Raw genomic sequence first — 20267 nt, 5'->3', positions numbered from 1 at the left:
GTGACAAACCGCGGATTCCGCGGAATAGCGGTGCATACATCCGCTCGCGCTTGTGCGCGATTGCGAGCGCGCACCCAACTACATAAATCCCGGGACAGTAGAATACTGTAGAAAAATTTCCCAGTAAAGAGAGAGAATTGTTAGTGGAAAAGTCGTGAGGCGAGTAAGTAAATAAAAGACCGTGCGGATAAATATATACATGTGTGTGTGTGTGTATATATATATATATATTATGCATATATATTCGATACTATTTGAAAGTGATGCGCGTGCGAGCTTGGTGAAAACTATAGTCATCGTGAATTTTCTCACGGGTTTCGAAGAATCGCGAGAGCGTGTTAGGAGCTGTCTCGCTATTAAGGATTGAGGTTAACGCGTGCAGGGTAATATGACCAAGTTTTCGAGCTACTTCGAACAACCCCTCTGGCGGATGGATCGTAGAATCTCGAGTGACGTTCGCAGCAGCTAACAGCCGTCGTTCTCGTCGTCATCGTCATCGTCATCATCGTTCGTGTCGATCGCGCTAAAAGTGTGCTTATTGCGTTTACATAAATGGAAAGCTGAATCGGTCCCGTCCGCGTCGCGTCGTCGCGTATATATCAGGTTTGCACGATCATCCCTCGGAGTGTCGACAGGTATCACAGAGATAGATGCATACGGGAGAGAGAGATCGGTGCGACAAAGATTGAGACGAAGAATCTCTCCTTCTAAAATGTAATAGAAAGAGACGGCATTATCGGCGGTAGTACGGTAGCAATCATCCGTCTCTGTCGCTCTCGCTGCGTCGACACCGTTCGCGGTCTCCCTACCACCTACTACCTACTACTACCACCATCCCTCCCTATCATCCTCCTTCTGTCTGTCTCCCTTAGCCACCCGTTCTCTCTCTCTCTCTTTCCCCCTCTCTCCTTCCCTCCCTCTCCTCACCCCGTCTCTCTCGCCCTCTCTTCATCGTATCCCTCTTTCCTCTCTCCCCTCCTCCCCCTTGAGAATCGCGTCGCGAGACCGTCGTCCTTGCGTACTCGCGTATACGCTCGCGACCGAGAAGGCACCGAGAGGCGGAATTTACGTGTCATGCCCCACCACGCCGACCATCCACGACAGATTTTCGCGTAGGTCTCTGTTATGGCGTAGCCAGTGAACCGTCTCACTCGCACCCGTTTGACGTTTCTCGCTAGGCCTCTCGCGGACGCTACCAACAGCTGTTTCGTCCGATCGTCGCCCTCTCGGTTCGCGTTTCGTCGTGTACGAGACAGAGAGAGAAAAGGAGGAGAGGGAGACGAAGAGACGCGCGCGAGAAAGAGAGAGAGAGAGACGGTGACCCTTTCCCTGTAATACTGTGTGTGCAAGGAAATTTTTTTTCCCATTGTCATCGACGACCTCAACGTCACGCACGGGACGGAGAACGAATTTTCGTCATCTCGGGCGAGGACGAGTCATCGTGCATAGGGCGTCGTGCGAGATCCACGTCTTGTGTGTAATTGTGCGAGAATTCCGGTATGTCTCCTTTGTTTGCTGCATCTCTTGCTGTTCCTTCTCTCTCTCTCTCTCTCTCTCTCTCACTATTTTTCTTGTATTCTTTTTTTCTCTCTTTCTAATCTGACAGCTCCTGTCAAAACGGAACCCGTGGTCGTGACCTGTCATCGCCCTCTTATCGCCGTTTTGATTGCGCGCTTTTTATATATTATTTCTCTTCCTTTCTCTCGCTCGAGCGTATACCTGTTTCGAATCAAACGCGAAAGGTACGATTAACGGAGTACAACTGAAACGGAGACTTCGGGTTTCAGTTTAAAATGATTCTTTGCTTCGTTCGTTCTATCTTTTGCGTCGCGAGAAGTACCGTATTCGTGTCCACGTTTACGCTACATCGCCCCCCACGACCGATAGCAACAGTTCGCGTAGAATGTTTAGGTTGTCGCTCGTTTCGTCGCCATGCAAGAATCGAAACGTCACTCGTCGAATATTTTGCGACCGGACAAAAAACGTGCCATCCGCCGCAATTATCTCCTCGATATGTGTGGCCGGCGACCTAAATACAGTTCGATAGTTGACAACTTGCGGGTGCAACGCTCTGTTTCAGATCGGAAAGAGGTAGCAGTATATAAAAGGAAGTTGCAAGCACTGTCAATTACTTAAAAAGCCAGGGAAGTGACGACTTTGCATGTAAGTGAAATTTGCATATCTAAAATCGTGATATAAAAAATTTGATAAATGTATAATTATATATGGATGACGAAAAAAATTGTAGCTTTCAAATTGAGTAACGTAATTAAATATCAACATATTTATTTATATTTCTCTTTTTGATCTTATAATAACTATCTTTTACAGACTTTGGCATTTAGCTAAATATTTGTGTCTATTATCTTGTGACATTTATAAGACCATCAACAAAAATGTCAGTATTGAATCAAACTGGAGAGGATGCAGTGGAATGCCCTCTATGTATGGAACCTCTGGAGGTGGACGATCTGAATTTCTTCCCCTGCACCTGTGGGTATCAAATATGCCGTTTTTGTTGGCACAGAATTCGTACCGACGAGAACGGTTTGTGTCCCGCGTGTCGGAAGGCCTATTCTGAAAATCCGGCTGATTTTAAACCCCTTACTAAGGAAGAAATAGCAAGGTATTTTGAATAATTTAATTATTTATATTAATTTATATTAATGTTATATATATATTTTAATTGAAAAGCACAATTTTATTCTAAAACTATCTTTTCCACTCCGTTTTTTTTAGATTGAAAGCTGAAAAGAGATTAAAGGATCAACAACGGAAGCAGAAAGTTACAGAAAATCGGAAACATCTAGCAAATGTGAGAGTAGTACAAAAAAATTTAGTTTTTGTAGTAGGATTACCAATGCGACTAGCAGATGCAGATGTGAGTATATTCTTGATTAATTAACTCTATACAACTAATATTATAATGCGTATAGATCTCTGTAAACATTTTCTAAGAAAAAAATAATAAGATTATGATCTATAATACTTTGCATGCTTTAGGTTTTAAAGAAACACGAATATTTTGGAAAATTTGGGAAGATACACAAAGTCGTAATTAACCAGAGTACTTCCTATGCAGGGTCTCAAGGCCCCAGTGCTTCGGCTTATGTTACTTATCAAGTGAGTTATGTTACTATTTTTTTTTCTTTTTTTTTTTAAGTGGTATTTAAATTTTAACTTTTATCTCAGCTTTTATGAATACTTGTAACGTGATTTTACAATTACATTTATGTACATAATGATAATTTTTATACACCATTTAGCGTCAAGAGGATGCGCTACGTGCTATAGAGGCTGTGAATAACATTGTTGTGGATGGACGGACAATAAAAACATCATTGGGAACGACAAAGTACTGTTCGCATTTTATGCGTAATCAAGCCTGTCCGAAGCCAGAATGCATGTACCTGCACGATCTTGGGGACCAGGAAGCATCATTTACAAAGGAAGAGATGCATCAAGGAAAACATCAAGAGTATGAACGCAAGCTTGTGCAATCGTTACATGCACATGTGTCTTCGGTGCAACGGTACAATGTTTATTTTGGCACAAAATGATGGTTTCTTGGAACTATTTGCATACATTTCATTTGATTTCAATTTCAGTTTTTTAATCCACAATAATCTTTGCATGCACAGGAAACCAACACCGTCACCACCTGTGACAAGTAGTATTGTTAGGGAAAGTGGAACTGTAAATTCACAAACAAAAGAGGCGTGGCCTTCGTTGCAACCGGGACAAACAAATAGTGAGTTTTTCTAAATAATGTACAAAAGTCACAAAATGTATTTTTGAAGTAAATATCGTTAAAAAAAAGGATAATCAGATTATGAATAGAATTTCGTAAGAATTTTGAACGTATTATATATATTAATATTCTGTTTTTAGGCACACAAACCAATTGTAAAGAAATATCATCTGTGCAAACAGCTTCGCAACATAACAATGTAACGAGTGGAAGCGGAACAGTAGTTCAACAAAGTCATATATCCTCTGGAGTGTCTACACATCAACAAAATAACAATAATAAGGGTGAAAATGGCGTTGGTGTACGACGGGGTAAAAGTAACAGCGAGAGTAAGGCACAAGCAGCTCGAAACAAACATAAAAATAGTCAAAACAAGGAAAAACACGGTAGTCGTACGACGTCGCGGTCCGAATCGAATTCAATCAACACACAGAGTAGTTCACAATCACAAATCACCGGGCAGAAGGATGTTAGAAACTTTTCCGCTGATACAAATAGTGAAATTTTACAAAAATTAGGTAACAAGTGTAAATTGGAACAACAGCAACAGCCACAGTCGCAACAAATTAGCAAAACATCAAAATTAGTTCAATCGCAGTCTCACGAAATTAAAGTAAATGGTACGTTACAAAACGGGGAACGTCGACATTCGGATAGCGAAACGGATCAGCGCGAAGGTAGCACGCCAGCGAGTACAATTTCAAGCACGGAAGACTCGAATGTAAATCATCAAGCCGAACATTTGACTGAATCGAGCGAGGAAAACAATGGTGCTGTTCTTTTGGGTGAGTTCCTTATGTTGCTGATTATCACGATTATTTCTATACATATCATTTTCATGGAAAAACGTTTGTACAAAACGTAAAATTGTTTAAAGAGATATTAAAAAAAAGAATATTATGAACAAATTTCATTAATATAACTTATGATTATAAAGAATGTTATATACTTGGCGATATATAAAATTATTTTTGGATTAATTAGGAAATACTTTAATATAAAATATGAAAGAATTATCTTTGATGTTGTTAGATGAATACATAATTATATTTTTAATAATGCATATTACATTAACAAAGTACATAAAATATTCTATTTCCATCAAAATTTATTATCCTAATCTTTAATAGCATTTGGATGTGTCAATTATGTGATATTACGTTATTAGGAAAGATTTTTATATTTCTCTTATAGTAAAATTTGTGTAATATATTTATGATTCTCTCTCTTTCTCTTTCTTTCTCTCTTGTTTCTCAAATTATTCAACATTTATTATTGGAAATCAGAGGCAGTTGTGTTAATGACATACTAATGTATCCAATGATTCAAATTATGTCATGATAATAAAATGTCAATAATAATGTCTTCATTAAATTACGAGTCATTACAACTTAGTAGAGACATTAAATCTACTTATGTTTTGTGTTACATATATATCGTGTTTTTTGGCTGCAGTAAATAATAACAAACAATTTTAAACAATGTACAGTATGTCAAAGTGTTTTATGATTATATTCACAAATACTGTAGAATAATATCAAACATTTATTGATATATGCCAAAATAAAGAGAATTCTTGAAAAACAGTAGCCGTTTTTTTTGTGTTTTTTCTGTGTAATTTTATTCCTTTTCAGTTACGATGAGAAATAAGTGTTGGTGAATATTAGTTATTTAATTATTTCAATGATTAATGTGATTATATTTTTCCAAATTATTTGGGTACATTGTTTTCAATTTGTGATATACTTTCATCTCTGAATTTTTATTATTAATGTTATTATAATTATAAGAAATGTATAATTTATTCGATATGATATTTGTTTTGATGTGCTTGTTATATATCTTTTGTTGAAAGAAATAATTTGAATAGCTGTTTATTCTGGCATTATAAGAGTATAGAAATGATTTTGATTACGCGTCGTGTAGTGTAGAGATTTTTGCGCATCATCTATAGGTTCGTCTCCAGCCAGCACAAATTCATCACAAAGTGCCAATCAACCACCACCACCAGGATTACACAATGGATCTCAAATGCAACTCAATCATCGGTCAATCTTTCAGCCGGACAATAACAGTTTCTTCAGTTCAAACACATTTCAGAAAATATCAACCACCACCTCAATGCCACCTAACTCCCTCACAGGCATGTATACTAACACAAGTAATTCTTTGTTATATAGAATGTACTTTGCTATTAATTGTATAATTGTAATAATTATAATTTTTTGATGTTTGAATAGGCAAAAATGTTAAAAGGGATATTTTATTTTCAAGAAAAACATTATTGAAACTTGGAGTAGGGAATCTGAACTTATTTTTATTATTTCTGAATTGATTTTATCATTTAAGCCTTTTTATTTATATTTGTTGGAGTATTTTATTGGAATAGTTTTAGAATTAATGTAGTCACTCTTATCATGCACATATTTATACAATATTGCAATTGGCGAGGGAATTATCAATGAATTTTATTCGATGTGTAGCAAACACAAATCTGGATTGGACGAGTACAGGAGTGGCTTCGATACCCGACTCTTTACCCACAGTTCATTCTAGCGAAGATTGGCAAGCAGCTTTCGGCTTTCAGACCGAATCAACTCGAACGAATCACCTTATATCAAAATCCAGCCCATCTGAATCGCCGGGTGTAACATTCAATTCCGAAGGTTTTGTTGACGAGGATGTTTACATAAATGCACCGTATACTACTACTCTCACAGAATCATCATCAGATACCTTCACGCCTACTTTACTTGTAAATTCACCCGCGTCTAAGTTTATGGCAGACTTTCAACAAAATTCATTACAACAAAGGCTTAATATGCAAGTGAGTAAAATAATGATAAAATTTTCGAATTATATTCTAAAAAATAATACGAGATATTTTTTATATATGCAAAATTTTTTACCAAAGAGAAATATGATTGAGCAGATTATTAATATTATACGTATAATTTCTAAGGTGCAACAGAATCAAGAAAATTGTGAATACATAAAACAGAACGGTCATGCTACACTGGAGGAAATTCGAAATCATCGTGATGCCGGATCAGACGTGAAAGCGGATGACGATTTAGGTTTTGATCCTTTCCACGAGACACAGAAGGCATTAGCTGAACTTATGGAAAATGAATTGCAAATACAACAGCAGAGGATATTTCAACAGCAGCAAGAACAAAGAGAACGGGAGGAGCAAACTAGGGTGCAGCATCAACAAACCCTTGCAAGCCTTGGTCAGCAACATTTTCCACAAGTAAATATCTTGTTTAATTATTCTTATGTGTTTCGAAAATTACATGTGGATGGGAGTTTCTCATTTTCTAACAATATCAATAAAATACATTGTATAATTACATTGATCAAATGTTTTAGAAGAATGTCTTCTACTAATATTAATTTAGTACTTTGCATAATATGTGTACAAATTAAGCAAAATTTGTGGAAACAAATATTTTTTTTAGGTTGCGCACATAGCACACTTGCAGCAACAAGCTCAGCACTTGCAAAATCTTCAAGTGCTTCAGTCGCATTCCCTTCTGTCTCGTCTTCCACAAAATCTGTTACAAAGCGGCGCGCAGAGCCCTGCACAAGGCACCGTGACGGCTAACAGTTTAGGACAACGTAGTCGCTTTCCGCCACCGGGTTTCCTTGCTTCCACGCCAAATCACATGAATTCATTTGGTCTTGGTATACCACGTCCAGCACCAACGAATAGCGCCCTCTCTGGTTAGTGTTTCTCCAATTTTTCCAGGCATCAGGAATCATAGTGCACAGTGCGTGAAGTTTACATACGTATACGATAATTTATCGTAACCGTAGACGAAAATAAGTTATCGATCTATTCGCGAATTTTCATGATATAATTTTGCGAAAATTTATATACGAATTTATTTGGGTAAAGTGAGTCACGAAAAGTGCCAATTATATCTATAGATTAAGATTGACGAAACGTCGCTATTCGTGATTTATTGGTTACGTTTGCAGGCGCGCAATCGTCCCAACAGAGTGCATATCTTCCCAATGGAAGCCCACTTATCCACACACAAAGTAAATTCTTTTATCTTTTAATATTCCAAATATTCCAAAAATATTTTTCGTATATCTCGTATGTCTTAATACTCGATCGATTTATGACAGATATCAACAAGTGCACAAATGATGCGGTCTGTACCCTGAAAGATTGGTGTGAAATTAACAATCAGCAGCAACAGCAACAATTCCACCATCAAGCTTTGCATCAGAAGGGATGGAACAATTTCGGACCTATCGCAGACTGGACTTCGATCGATCCGGCTATAGTTACCTCGTCTAGACCTCTTCCATTCCAAACTAACAGCACATGGCAGTTTCCTCATATTCATCCTTCTCACACCGTAGCTCATAATGCGCAACAGGTACAGAACTTTGTGTGTTTAAATATATCTTGACACTTCAAATTTATTATCTATTGCGAATATTGAGTGTGCTAGTAGTTACAAATATGAAAAAAAAAATTGTATTCCACGCGCAGGAACAGAACGCATCTGCTCAACATTGGGCGATGCAACCACCTCCTGGTTTTGCTGCACCTACAACCACAGGGCAGTTAAATAATCCACAGCCGAGCGCGACCGCACAACCACACACTAAACTTATCTCTGCGGGCTCAGAAATCGAAAGTAAGTTGATCGCGATCTAGCTCCGTGCAAACTAAAAAAAAGTTCTTTTATAATAGCGCCATAGCGCGAGATATACAGAGCGTCTATATTGCAGACCTATAAGTCTTATGTGAGGCGAACGACTTGAGGCGTCATAATGTTTCCGGATGTGGCAAGATCAAATCCAACAAATGAAAGAAAAAAAAGCGACAGTCGATAATGTATGTTTTCCTAACACTCTTCTATATCTCAACGTTTTATTTTAAATCATTTATTTGTGCGAGTATTTACTCGAATAAAATATCAGAATAATATGAGTTAATGCGTACTCCCACAATGTAAGCAAAGATTATATGTCAATATACATTTCTTTCACGATATCATCATTATTATCTGAGTTAAAGGAAAAATTTTATCATATTTCAAAGTTTCTGACTTTATCATTATAAACAAATTTCATGTAGGATCTGAGAAATTAAACGAAATGAATGATGATTAAGAAATTAAGGAATGATCACAATATTTTGCAACTGCATATTTTCTCTTTCTGAATTTTTAGTATCGAGATATTTATTTCGCAACATATTAAAATAGAAAAACGATATATTCTATAATATGTTTACAAAGATTGAGAACAAAATAATTAGAAAAAATATAATGAAATTTTCATTATTTAATTTTTGGTATCTGTTATGGTTAGAAAAATATGTTTTAAACTAAAAGCTTTGTTGTTTTATATTCAAAAACTTTATAGTGTTATATTTATAAAAAAAAAAATTATATTTGTATCGCTATCTATTACAATCGAGTTTTTCTATCTTAAGATGATTGAAGAAATGGCACGCCGCGCATGCGGCGTTTTCTTGATTTTGAAATTATTCCTTAATCTGCATCGCATTATTCTCAGGCAAGGCATAATGTGTAAAATGAAAATATTTTGTCTACTGCTAATTTTTTCATTCTAACGTGATCATATGATACATGTGAGAAGAATAAAATAGCAGCATAAAAAAATCCCAATTAAGAGGAAAAGGACTGATGTGGAAAAAAAGTTTTTAAAATAGAAGAAAATTGACTCATAATATACAATACTATGCGTTAAACTATACATTTTTTGCTATTTTATAATATTGATTCATTCTATCATATTAAAATATGATTGATATATGCTTGTCCAATGGTTTTAAAAAGCTAGAATCCCTTTATGATATAATGATTAATGTCATGTCATTACAGTAAAGATACAAGCATGGAATTTTATTATCTATGCACGTAACTTTTCCACGAGTATGTTATGCCTTTCTTTTTTCTTTTAAAGTGGATCACTATTAAAAAAAGAAGAAAAATTTTTTAAGATCTGCCAAAACTTAATTTTGATAACTTTGATAATTTTAAACGAATATTTTCAATTATATCGTGAATTTTGAATTGACTAAATACCCAGGTCATATAGATTAGAAAAAATTATTCTATCCTAACTGCAAAATAATTGCGATATCTTTGTGGTATCGTTTAAACTTTTAAACTATCGATATATAGTATCGATGTAACGAGAGGAAAACTACAAAGACAATTGTCCGAAAAAATCAACAACGTCGTGTATTTTATTTACGAATGTAAAGCGAGATAAAAAAGAAGAAACAAGCGAAATATTAACACACGATATGCGATGAACGATACGAGAAACGTCTGATGTACCACGATGTACATATGATGCGAATTATACGTTAATGAAAGTTATTCCCGAAAGGTGATATTAAATATATTTATCTGCCGATTTAAAGGTGAAGAACGAAGGAAGATCGTCATATATAATACAAGAGAACGAGAGAGAGAGAGAGAGAGAGAGAGAATGAGATAATAAAATTATAATTATAAAATTTAATTCAATATAAGGTAATCGAAAAATATACGATAATGCGCAATGAAAATCCCTGTGAGTTCTCTTCGTCTTTTCTCATATATTCCTTATCAACTTTTCTCTTTCTATCAATTGATTAAACTTTATTTGATCCAGTAATTTTTATTCATTCTCTTTGTATATAAGTCATATACCGTTACTAAGCACGTATAGACATTTTGGATATAATTATTCTAACAATAAATCAACTAAATGATAAATTAGCTCAGAAGCAAATATTTATAAAAACAAAATATAAAAATTATTTGCTCTACGAGCTCGTTTGTTTTATTTATTTTTAATGGAACAGCCTTTTGTTTATTCTAAATCACTTGACCCATCACTATTTAAAAGGTTGAATAAAATTTAAATTTAATTGCTTTCTCTTTCAATAAGAACTAAGTTATATTATAATACATAAACACACGAAGAGCCATATGTTTGGTTACACGAAGTACACGATGCCTATACAAAAAAAAATTTTATATTTGATTTTTAACTGATGTACAGAACTGTGATTATATATATATATATATATATATATATATATATATGTATGTATGTATGTATCATAATTTTTAATATTGAAAATTTATAAATATAAAAAAATAATTTTTAATATTTAATTTTATATATATATATATATATATATATATATATATATATATATATTATTAAAATTATTTTTTAATATTTATAAATTTTAAAAATATATTTGTCTATTGATATTGTCTATTAATATTGATTAATATTAACTTTACATGTATGTACAACACAACTAATAGATGTATCTACGCTTCATTCTTTCCGCGTGTATTTTTCTTTAGCATGCATGAGTCATATATATATATATATATATATATATATATATATATATATATATATATATTTATTCAGGGTGTTCTACAAATATTAGAGTTAATTTAATTTGTGACACCTTGTATACACTGATGCCGAATGAATGTGCATGTTTTCTCTGTTGCGATAATCGAAACATATCGATTGATGAAATTGCGAGACGCAGAATCGAAGGATCCGGTACTAATTTGGTTATGTTTTGTAGCGAGATCTGGCAGTACGTTTATAAAATATTAGTCGTATCGTTAAAATTACAACACTCTACATAACAAAGGAGACAGAAGACAATCAAGAGCCAGCGTGATAATGTGCGCATTAGTTCCATTACAATTAAATTAAATTGATATTTTAACTAAGTGATACAATCACAAAGAGCGAACGTTTCGGTCCCTTTTTTGGACCATCTTCAGCACAATTATAAAGTATATGGATTTTTGTAATTGTATCTATCACTTAGTTAAAATATCAATGTAATTTGATTGTAATAAAACATATGCATACAAATTATTGTTCTTGATTATCTTCTGTCTCCTTCATATGAAATATTTATAAGCCTTTATTATGACTCTAATAACAGTTTATTATGACTAATAATAGTTTATTTTGACTCTATATAACAGTTAAAATTTCCAAGTAATTATAATGGAGGAAATGCAAAAGAAGCTTCAGACTGAAGCTGACACATTAAGACAGATTCATAAAGGTAAAGAAATTTTTTTTAAAAGTTTTATAGATTATTATGTCTTTATTATATTATTTTTGTACACATCAATTTCTATTTGCAGAGTACAACAAAGTGCTGAATCAAAGGCGACAATTGGATGGACAGTTGAACGAGAACATTATGGTAAAGGAAGAATTAGAACTTTTAAAAGAAGAAAACGATGTATTCAAATTAATAGGGCCTGTGCTTGTGAAACAAGATCTGTACGAAGCTAAACAGAATGTTGACAAGCGTATCGATTATATTAAAGCTGAATTGTAAGTTTTATCGATCAGAATTAAATATTTGCGTTCAATTTCAGATTTATTTATAAAGACGAATTTTTCAGGAATCGAGTGGACGGTTTGATGTCTACCTTAGACAAGAAACTGGACACGCAAAAAGATATAATAGATAAATTACAGCGTGCGTTCCAACAAGCTCAAATTAAATCTTCGATAAACCAATCAAAATCATAATGTCATACAAATACCAGCTTTGCGAACTCAGTTATATAATTAATAATGATAAACATTTAAATAACATTGTTATGTATTAGCAAAGTCGCTATATGATAGTGTGTTTCTCATTTTGTTAATTTGTGCTTCTACAGAACAATTGTTGATGCAAGTCTTTTATATTATGAGCGTTTAATCAATTTATTTTAATTAAAAAGTATATATAAACTCTGCATAATACTTTTTCTTTAAAATCAGCATCCTTATAATGATTTTAATATAATTGATTATTTTATGATTATTATATTAAGAATATATTGAAAATTATATAATTTTCATGTTTTGTTGAACTTTATGTAAAAAATTGTTTAAAATCGCAACTTGTAAAGTTGATTAAAACTATGAGTGAGATACTTATATATGTATTGATAAAGTTGAAATGGCCCGCCAAATAACGTTCTTGTATACTTTTCAACATGGCGGCGTAAAAGTACCGCCTGTCTTGAAAGTAATTCGAGAATTATCAAATAAATACTCATTTTAATTGATATTTTTAACCTAAGTTTTTAATTAGTGAGTAATACGGAAGAGAAAAATGTTATTAACATTGAAGCCAGATCACAAGAAACATATATTGTTTCTTACCGAACAATCGCCGCCAGGTATGCAAAGGAATTCTATTTATGTGTTAATAAATGAAAATTTGTTTTTACAATAAGGTTTTCTAAGGTAAAAATATATTTCTTACAGTATTGCAAGACTTTTGCAAATTAGCTCTAGATTATCTACAAAAGGGACCGAATGTTAAGGTGTACAACGCTGCCGCTCGTAAGTTGTTTAATTGTCGCTAATTGTTGTCAAAACAATCTATTAATTGTCGCTAATTTTTGTCAAACTAATCTCTAGCAATTATTGTGTATGCTCATTTCAGAGAAATTAAATGTCGAATTGAATATAATAAAAAATTCAGTGGAAGGTCTAGTCAATCTCTTGCTAGAAAGTTGCAAACATAAGGTAAAATCTATCAATAGCACTGAATTATAAGCATAGCATTGCATAGTATATTTGAAGTTTTTACAGTTAAACGCGGAAGATTTCCGGGATTCCGTGATCGCTTTAGGTTTTACGGAGGAGAAAGAGGCAATACTTAGTAAATTATACAGCGTTAAAAAAGATGAGATCTTGAATGCCTTAGAAGGGATTGGATTTAAATTACCTGAATATTATGACATGGAATGGAGATTTGAAGTACAGGTAATAGAACTTCTATATTTTGCTTTTTTTCTTTCTCATATTAATTTATAATTAAATTACATTATGTCTATATTATAGACTGCATCAAGATCTCTCTTGAAACAAGTTGCGCCACTTATTACTATAGATTTATCACTGAAAAATCCAGATAATTCGGATGAGATTGAACATGTTTTGCTACAAACAGATCCTATTAATTTACTTCATATAACTCAAGAACTAGAAGAAGCGCTGCAGGAAAGTCGTAGCTCACATATTCGGAGGATTTCAAGGGCAGTAAAATGAGACTTCCTGTGATTTGTATAATTACATTTGATGCAATAAATATTTAATATAATATATAAACATATGAGAATGTATATTTAGGAGATTAAATATAAAAATTTTAATTTATAAGAAAGATATTATATAAATTTATTTCAATTATGTAAATCACATTTACTATGGGTATTCGTCAAATTTTATTTCAGTTTATCCTAAATAATAACTAACAGTAATCATAAGTGATACATGCATACATTATACTATTACAGTCAAGGACTTGTAATTGAGTGCATTTGCATATATAATTGGATAATTTTATCAGATTTCTATATTGGGAAGAAAAGTATATAAGAGAAAACTGCATTCTTTTTGCACTTGTACTGTTTATCAATGTGCCTATATAATACCATTATATAGGCTACTTCTATTACTACTTATCACAGAGTATTGATGTTTTACAAATTGAAGTTTTCAATTTACCTCAAACTTAGGAGATTTAACAGGACTGGTTGTATTTTGAAAAATTTTAATGTTAAAGGGTATGTACTGCTTTTTTTATGCATCATACTCTTTTAATTGTTATTAATTATTTTTCAATAATTTTTTATAGAAAATGGAGTCTTTCATTACAATAGGTGCCGAAAATCTAACTTTGATTATTTTACCTGAATTCTTCATCACGACGTTTACTAATGTATCAACAACAACACACAGATCCCACACGATGCAGCAGATCATGGATTTCAACAATCAAACTGTCATAAATAAAATATCTTAGGACATGCTGCATTTGATTGATCCACATTGGTTACTTTTAAATTTTTTATATTTTTGTATCTTTTTTTTTCGCAAAGAGACTAATCGAGCTCTTTAAACTATTAGGTACCAATTTCCATCAATGGATCCAATATGTCACAAAATTCTGGGTCTAGTGATGATTGTATTAGGACTTATGGGATGGATTGTAGTGTGTGTGTTCCTAATGACATCCTCTCTAAGGACACCAATCAATTTTGTAGTAGTAAACTTGATTTTCTCCAATTTCATTATGATGATAATCATGTCGCCTCCTATGGTAATCAACTGCTACTACGAAATCTGGGTATTAGATAATGTGTTTATTGGCATTTTTCATTACATTAACGTTGTGTTTTTTTATAAAATTTTTTTATAAAAAAGCCGTTAATCTCACACGACACTATATATATATGTATATATATATATATATATATATATATATATATATATATATATATAAATGATAAAAATATAAAAATATATAAAATATAAAAATGAAGAGAAATTTAAAATGAGAATTCACGTTGTGTACAATATATCATAAAGTATAACAGAGTATAACAGAATCCATTCTAAATTCCGTGAAAACTTTTTGCATAATCAAGTAATTATAACAGCTATATTGAGGCTTCACAAATTATAAATTCTTCATTTTTCTTAGAAACATTTATCACATAATATGTCTAATATTATTGATATATATATATACGATTATATATATATATATATATATATATATATATAGTCTCGTATATATAGCTCGTATATATATATATATATATATAGTCTCGTATATATAGCTCGTATATATATATATATATATATATATATATATATATATATATATATATATATATCAATATTAGACATATTATGTGATAAATGTTTCTAAGAAAAATGAAGAATTTATAATTTGTGAAGCCTCAATATAGCTGTTATAATTACTTGATTATGCAAAAAGTTTTCACGGAATTTAGAATGGATTCTGTTATACTCTGTTATACTTTATGATATATTGTACACAACGTGAATTCTCATTTTAAATTTCTCTTCATTTTTTTCTTTACAGGAATAAGAGTGATAAGAGACACTTAGTTTGTTGTAATAATGCAAACGAATGTTATTTAATAAATTCTTTGGCATGTAATCTAAAAAGATTCCTTACTGTTTATCTGAAGACATAATAAAAAATACTAAATGTTAAACAAAAATAAGTATCACAGGATTTATGTTCGGGATCTTTAAAATTTTTGAAATGTTTAATTCAAATTGTCATATATATATGATTGCCCCTGCAGAATTTATTCTATAAAATTAATTACAGACACGATATATATCTCATGGCGCTATAATACTTTTAGCAATATAGCCGATATGTTCGCTAATTCCAAAATAACTATGTATTTTATTTTATGCCTTGAAGAGATGATACAGAATTTATAAATTTCGCTATGAGACATAAGAAATTCGCATCATGCTGCAGCCGAATCGTATAATGTATTATAAACTCTAACAGTTTAGGTTGTTTAGCTCTCGATTTTTCTAATGTTAAAGTTTTTTTTTTACATACTTTGCCTTGGCTCCGCGTAGATGATTACTCATTCGAACCACAGTTAATCGTATGACCATTTTTTTATGTATGACATATAATATTAAATTTCTCGCCGATCACAGTATTTCTGATGCACATATTATATTATTTATTGCAGCTATTTACAATCCACGCTTGATGAAGCGCGATTCTTTTGTGACGATTTCTCTTGGCCTTACGCCGATTCAGCGAAAATCTATTGCATTGTCAAAAAAAAAAGATTAACAGTGTCGTTATTTTATGCGGCAGGCTTTTCGGTCCCTTCCGTAACTGTGGTAGTCGTGGACAATGTGTCCGCACCAGCCGGTCCAGAGGAACATGCCAAAGACGGGAACCTCTGGAAGAGAGCAGCTCGGTACTTGGGATGACTGAAATCATATAGAGAAAGGATTAGCGTAAAAGTACGGAATAATTTATCTAATTTTTTGCATTGTTTTTTTATTTTTTTAAATATCTTGACCGTGCTATTATATATTTCAAAGATTAATGAAATCACGACTTACCTGATGCCATATACAATGGGATTGTACACGGCATTGGCTTTCGCAAAGAGAGAACCCCAGATCGTGAAAAGCGGGTTGATTTTGACTGTCTCGAAGATACCTGCATAATTAATAACCAAGTATGGAGTCCATGCCATGAACCATAAGGAAATGGTCATCAGAGCTACCTGTATAATTATTAGTGTATTATTGTTTAATGTTGTTAAAGCAATTGCGCATAAATGAGAATTAACGGATTGAGTATAAGGAGAGAGAATCTTGCCTTCGCCAGTTTGCATTCGGCGCTGGTGCTCTGGTTTTCGGCCGATCGCAAGGAAGCAACGTTCATCTTTTTCGCTTGTTCGCGCATGTTCTTCTCATGTGCAGCGACGGCCTGGATGATGAAAAAGTAACTGTAAATGATAAGGAACAGCGGCAAGAAATAACAAAAGAAGCTGTAAACCAGGATATATGATCTGGAGAGCAAGTCTTTGGTCAAGTAGTCCGTACCGCAAGCAGTCATGTTGCCTTCGGGCACGTAACTGTAAAAAATGAGTATATTATATTGTTGATAATTTATGTAACATATTCTTGAATAATATATAGTATTAATTTAGGATTTGTCCCACGCACCGATTCCATCCAAACATAGGTGCGATTGTCCAACCCAGTGAGAAGAACCAGATGCCAAGTATGCGAAGGAGGGCGCCATTAATTGTCATTGGCTTGGCAGATAAGCCTTTGACGATTACGTTGTACCTATCGAATGCGATCATTGTCATTGTCCATATGGAGCCACATCCGAACAGGGAGCCCGTCAAGCCATATAGTTCACAGACTAGAGGTCCTAACACCCACGTCTCGTAATAGCAATTAATCACCTGTGCATAATTCGTTAATTAAATGATTTAACAAATCACATTTTCTTCTTTGGATATTTTATTCGCGAAAATTTTTCAGAATGATATACACACCATAGCTGGAGACATGGATAACATCATAAGAAAGTCAGAGATGGCGAGATTGATGACGAGCAGATTGCTTGGAGTACGGAGGCTCTTGGTAGTGGTGAATATGTATATTACCATGCCATTACCGATAACAGATATTATGCCGAGGATACCGATGACAAAACCGAGAATCGCGTGCCATAGTGGGTTCATCGGTGGGAATTGATACCAATGAGCGTCGACCAGATGGAGCATCTCCGGTGGCACTTTGTCTACCACTGTTTGATTACCAAATCCGCCTCCTTGCGCCGTCCATGTGTAGGCTGCATGGCTCGGTCCGGATGCGATAGACATCATTAACTACAAGAATTTTTTTATGTCGATTAATTATTGAGACGAGTAGTATTTGATAATTTTGCTTGACAAAATGGATGAAAGAATAACGAAGATATCTAATAATGTAAGAGAAAGTCTAAGAGAAATCCTTTCTTATTGAGACGAGTAGTATTTGAGACAATTTTGCTTGATAATTAAAATGTGCGAAAGAATAACGAAGATATCTAAGAGAAAGTCTGAGAGAAAATCTTTCCAGAATTTTTACTTTTTTAAATATAGATAATCACATATCGATATATGTATATGAGAAATAGAGATCTGGATGTGTGTGAAGCTACATTGACGCTACATGGCTTACCTATGTTCGCGTATTTGGAAAAAATCGTTGTGGTGAACGAACTAATCCAAATTCTGAATCGCTACTGCTATCGCTGAATTGTTATTGCCGATCGTGGATTCCGGTAATGTCTTTTCCGTGAAACTCGCAGGATGAGTTCCCTGTTCGATTCACCGTCAGAGATGCGGCTCGGGGACCGTCGCGATGACGAGCCACGCTTAAATACTCATCGCAAACTTACGTCTTTGTTGTACTATATACAGCTTTTTCTAAGTCGCCAAACAGTCTTAAGAAGTTCTCTATTAAATTACACAGGATTTGGGAATACCTTGAGAGTATCTCGAGTGTTATACACAGAAACCTTACGAAGGTGTAATACAAGAATAGAACATGAAAAGTTGTGTCCGCGGAGGCACCTGCTGCATCTTGACCGATTGACTACAATGGACAATTATAAAAATTCTATTATGCTTCAACAAATTTTTTTTATTATCAAGGAAGTCGATTATTTTAATATAACGAACAATTATTTTAATTACAAATCATCGTTTTGCTTTCGGGGATTAATTAATCACACAGAAATATATACGTTTACATAAGCATAAAGAAAAATAACATGTATATAATATATACATAGAGACTATTTTATTTAAAAATAATGCAGACATAAAAAAAGAATTATCTTTATTATTCCAACTGCATAATGCATACGCAAATTAAATTCAAACGTAATCGACTCGAACGCAAATGTAACGATAATCACGAGTTCGAGATAATCCACGTGATCTCGTGGGAAATTCGAACATCGAAGATTATATTCAAAATGGCCCGAGAGTCTAGCGGTTAGCGCGCCTTTGTCGCATGCGATGGATCAACAATAATAACGTGATGATATATATAAAAAACAAATCTCGAAGAAAATCAATACATTAAGTATGTACAAATAATTTTTTAATAAAGTACATGCTATTATTTTTATATAACGGTTAGCATTATCGATAGCCATGGAAGAGAGTCTCGGTGATGAGAGTTTATTGGACGACAACGAGGAGGCCGAGCTGACAGCGCAGACCGTGCTCCATCAAATCGAAAATGCCTGGATGAACGAGACATTCGCGCCGGAGATCTTGCCGCATCAATCTGATCTGGTAGATTGCATGCTACAACAAATCGCGCACATGGAGGAGAACGTCAAGAGGTTAGACAAGAGCGATCTACGTGCGCTCATTCATCGGATGGAGCTTGATCGGATCAGATACGTTATCAGTAGCTATCTGCGAACACGCTTGGAGAAGATCGAACGGTACACGATTCACATCTTATCAGAGGAGGAAAACAGAAACCAGGAGGAGGAATCTTATCTGACACCGGGCGAGTTACGTTTCGCCAAGGAGTACTTGGCTAATTTGGAGACACTCTTCAAGACAGTGGCCTTGCAGCACATGCCTCCTAACTTTCAGCGATTCGAGGTAAACAAGTTTACTGTTAAACCCAATATGCAAGCACATGTATTCCTGCGTGCCAATCGGAGAGTTACAGGTGTAGTTGTGCCTGGCACACTGAATGAAGAGATAGACTTTGAGGAAGGTTCACAGCATATTATTCAATATAGTGCTATAGCACACTTAGTTAAGTCGGGTGTGGTACAATTGATTTGATATTCTTAAATCAAAGGGAAACACAGTCAAAAGACAAAGGTTGTGATATTTCTATTTTTTATAAAAAAGATAAATTTTTATTCATCTTTTTATATATAAAATTTCAATATACATATACAAATTTTTCTGTACTTTCTGTTATAATATATATTTAACATTCAGACTCATTAATCAATTGAATATCAAGAGATATACAAGAGTATATATAAAGAATAAAAATTTGAAAAATGTACCATTTTTTTGTTTCCTAATTAAACTTTATATAATCATTAAATACTATAGACTATTAT

General features: G+C 33.5%; 5 protein-coding genes across 16 annotated transcripts; 4 read left to right on the top strand and 1 right to left on the bottom strand.

Moving 5' to 3' along the window:
* Positions 1 to 38: 38 nt before the first annotated feature.
* LOC126857283 (TPR-containing protein DDB_G0280363) lies at positions 39 to 10319 on the top strand. 9 transcript variants are annotated; one of them, XM_050606546.1, is made up of 16 exons: positions 40 to 163; positions 2081 to 2163; positions 2332 to 2626; positions 2740 to 2881; positions 3004 to 3123; positions 3267 to 3532; positions 3642 to 3751; positions 3892 to 4536; positions 5706 to 5894; positions 6235 to 6578; positions 6714 to 7004; positions 7213 to 7477; positions 7736 to 7798; positions 7889 to 8145; positions 8262 to 8409; positions 8504 to 10319. In XM_050606546.1, the coding sequence occupies exons 3-16, from the start codon at positions 2397 to 2399 to the stop codon at positions 8509 to 8511; spliced, it is 3078 nt and encodes a 1025-aa protein (XP_050462503.1). In that variant the 5' UTR covers positions 40 to 163; positions 2081 to 2163; positions 2332 to 2396; the 3' UTR covers positions 8512 to 10319. The 9 variants fall into 9 exon arrangements, 8 of the variants coding, with proteins under 8 accessions (XP_050462496.1, XP_050462503.1, XP_050462500.1 ...); XM_050606539.1 differs by lacking the exon at positions 8504 to 10319 and having other exon boundaries at positions 39 to 163; positions 8262 to 8444; XM_050606543.1 differs by lacking the exons at positions 40 to 163; positions 8504 to 10319 and adding an exon at positions 235 to 383 and having other exon boundaries at positions 8262 to 8444.
* Positions 10320 to 11231: 912 nt separating this feature from the next.
* LOC126857294 (prefoldin subunit 6) lies at positions 11232 to 12855 on the top strand. 2 transcript variants are annotated; one of them, XM_050606569.1, is made up of 4 exons: positions 11232 to 11363; positions 11767 to 11849; positions 11932 to 12127; positions 12199 to 12855. In XM_050606569.1, the coding sequence occupies exons 2-4, from the start codon at positions 11789 to 11791 to the stop codon at positions 12326 to 12328; spliced, it is 387 nt and encodes a 128-aa protein (XP_050462526.1). In that variant the 5' UTR covers positions 11232 to 11363; positions 11767 to 11788; the 3' UTR covers positions 12329 to 12855. The 2 variants fall into 2 exon arrangements, with proteins under 2 accessions (XP_050462526.1, XP_050462525.1); XM_050606568.1 differs by having other exon boundaries at positions 11298 to 11454.
* On the top strand, positions 12822 to 14011 carry LOC126857291 (COMM domain-containing protein 2). Of its 2 annotated transcripts, none has more exons than XM_050606565.1 (5): positions 12822 to 12969; positions 13058 to 13135; positions 13239 to 13321; positions 13388 to 13561; positions 13640 to 14011. In XM_050606565.1, the coding sequence occupies exons 1-5, from the start codon at positions 12903 to 12905 to the stop codon at positions 13844 to 13846; spliced, it is 609 nt and encodes a 202-aa protein (XP_050462522.1). In that variant the 5' UTR covers positions 12822 to 12902; the 3' UTR covers positions 13847 to 14011. The 2 variants fall into 2 exon arrangements, with proteins under 2 accessions (XP_050462522.1, XP_050462521.1); XM_050606564.1 differs by having other exon boundaries at positions 13379 to 13561.
* Positions 14012 to 15908: 1897 nt separating this feature from the next.
* On the bottom strand, positions 15909 to 18506 carry LOC126857286 (rhodopsin). Its single transcript, XM_050606556.1, has 6 exons — positions 18341 to 18506; positions 17671 to 18006; positions 17330 to 17577; positions 16980 to 17238; positions 16718 to 16884; positions 15909 to 16582 (listed from the first exon to the last, which is right to left on the bottom strand). Exons 2-6 carry the CDS (start codon positions 18001 to 18003, stop codon positions 16453 to 16455), a joined length of 1137 nt encoding a protein of 378 aa, XP_050462513.1. The 5' UTR covers positions 18004 to 18006; positions 18341 to 18506; the 3' UTR covers positions 15909 to 16452.
* Positions 18507 to 18667: 161 nt separating this feature from the next.
* Positions 18668 to 20172, top strand: LOC126857289 (DNA replication complex GINS protein SLD5). 2 transcript variants are annotated; one of them, XM_050606561.1, is made up of 2 exons: positions 18668 to 19252; positions 19322 to 20172. In XM_050606561.1, exon 2 carries the CDS (start codon positions 19324 to 19326, stop codon positions 19975 to 19977), a length of 654 nt encoding a protein of 217 aa, XP_050462518.1. In that variant the 5' UTR covers positions 18668 to 19252; positions 19322 to 19323; the 3' UTR covers positions 19978 to 20172. The 2 variants fall into 2 exon arrangements, with proteins under 2 accessions (XP_050462518.1, XP_050462519.1); XM_050606562.1 differs by having other exon boundaries at positions 19310 to 20172.
* Positions 20173 to 20267: the final 95 nt, after the last annotated feature.

Source organism: Cataglyphis hispanica, chromosome 21, assembly GCF_021464435.1.
Source record: "Cataglyphis hispanica isolate Lineage 1 chromosome 21, ULB_Chis1_1.0, whole genome shotgun sequence".
NCBI classification, from domain to species: domain Eukaryota; kingdom Metazoa; phylum Arthropoda; class Insecta; order Hymenoptera; family Formicidae; genus Cataglyphis; species Cataglyphis hispanica.
Note: the sequence above shows the minus strand (reverse complement) of the source record. Positions and strands in the feature narration are given on the sequence as shown.

Coding starts and splice junctions, on each gene's coding strand:
- LOC126857283 (XM_050606539.1), top strand. CDS start 2,397: ATGTCAGTATTGAATCAAACTGGAGAGGATGCAGTGGAATGCCCTCTA. Junction 3,533..3,641: donor CATGTGTCTTCGGTGCAACG/GTACAATGTTTA, acceptor TTGCATGCACAG/GAAACCAACACCGTCACCAC. Junction 7,478..7,735: donor AACGAATAGCGCCCTCTCTG/GTTAGTGTTTCT, acceptor TTACGTTTGCAG/GCGCGCAATCGTCCCAACAG.
- LOC126857294 (XM_050606569.1), top strand. CDS start 11,789: ATGGAGGAAATGCAAAAGAAGCTTCAGACTGAAGCTGACACATTAAGA. Junction 11,850..11,931: donor ATTAAGACAGATTCATAAAG/GTAAAGAAATTT, acceptor TTCTATTTGCAG/AGTACAACAAAGTGCTGAAT. Junction 12,128..12,198: donor GATTATATTAAAGCTGAATT/GTAAGTTTTATC, acceptor CGAATTTTTCAG/GAATCGAGTGGACGGTTTGA.
- LOC126857291 (XM_050606564.1), top strand. CDS start 12,903: ATGTTATTAACATTGAAGCCAGATCACAAGAAACATATATTGTTTCTT. Junction 12,970..13,057: donor TACCGAACAATCGCCGCCAG/GTATGCAAAGGA, acceptor TATTTCTTACAG/TATTGCAAGACTTTTGCAAA. Junction 13,136..13,238: donor GGTGTACAACGCTGCCGCTC/GTAAGTTGTTTA, acceptor TGCTCATTTCAG/AGAAATTAAATGTCGAATTG.
- LOC126857286 (XM_050606556.1), bottom strand. CDS start 18,003: ATGATGTCTATCGCATCCGGACCGAGCCATGCAGCCTACACATGGACG. Junction 17,578..17,670: donor TATCCATGTCTCCAGCTATG/GTGTGTATATCA, acceptor AATTATGCACAG/GTGATTAATTGCTATTACGA. Junction 16,583..16,717: donor CCCATTGTATATGGCATCAG/GTAAGTCGTGAT, acceptor ATATGATTTCAG/TCATCCCAAGTACCGAGCTG.
- LOC126857289 (XM_050606561.1), top strand. CDS start 19,324: ATGGAAGAGAGTCTCGGTGATGAGAGTTTATTGGACGACAACGAGGAG.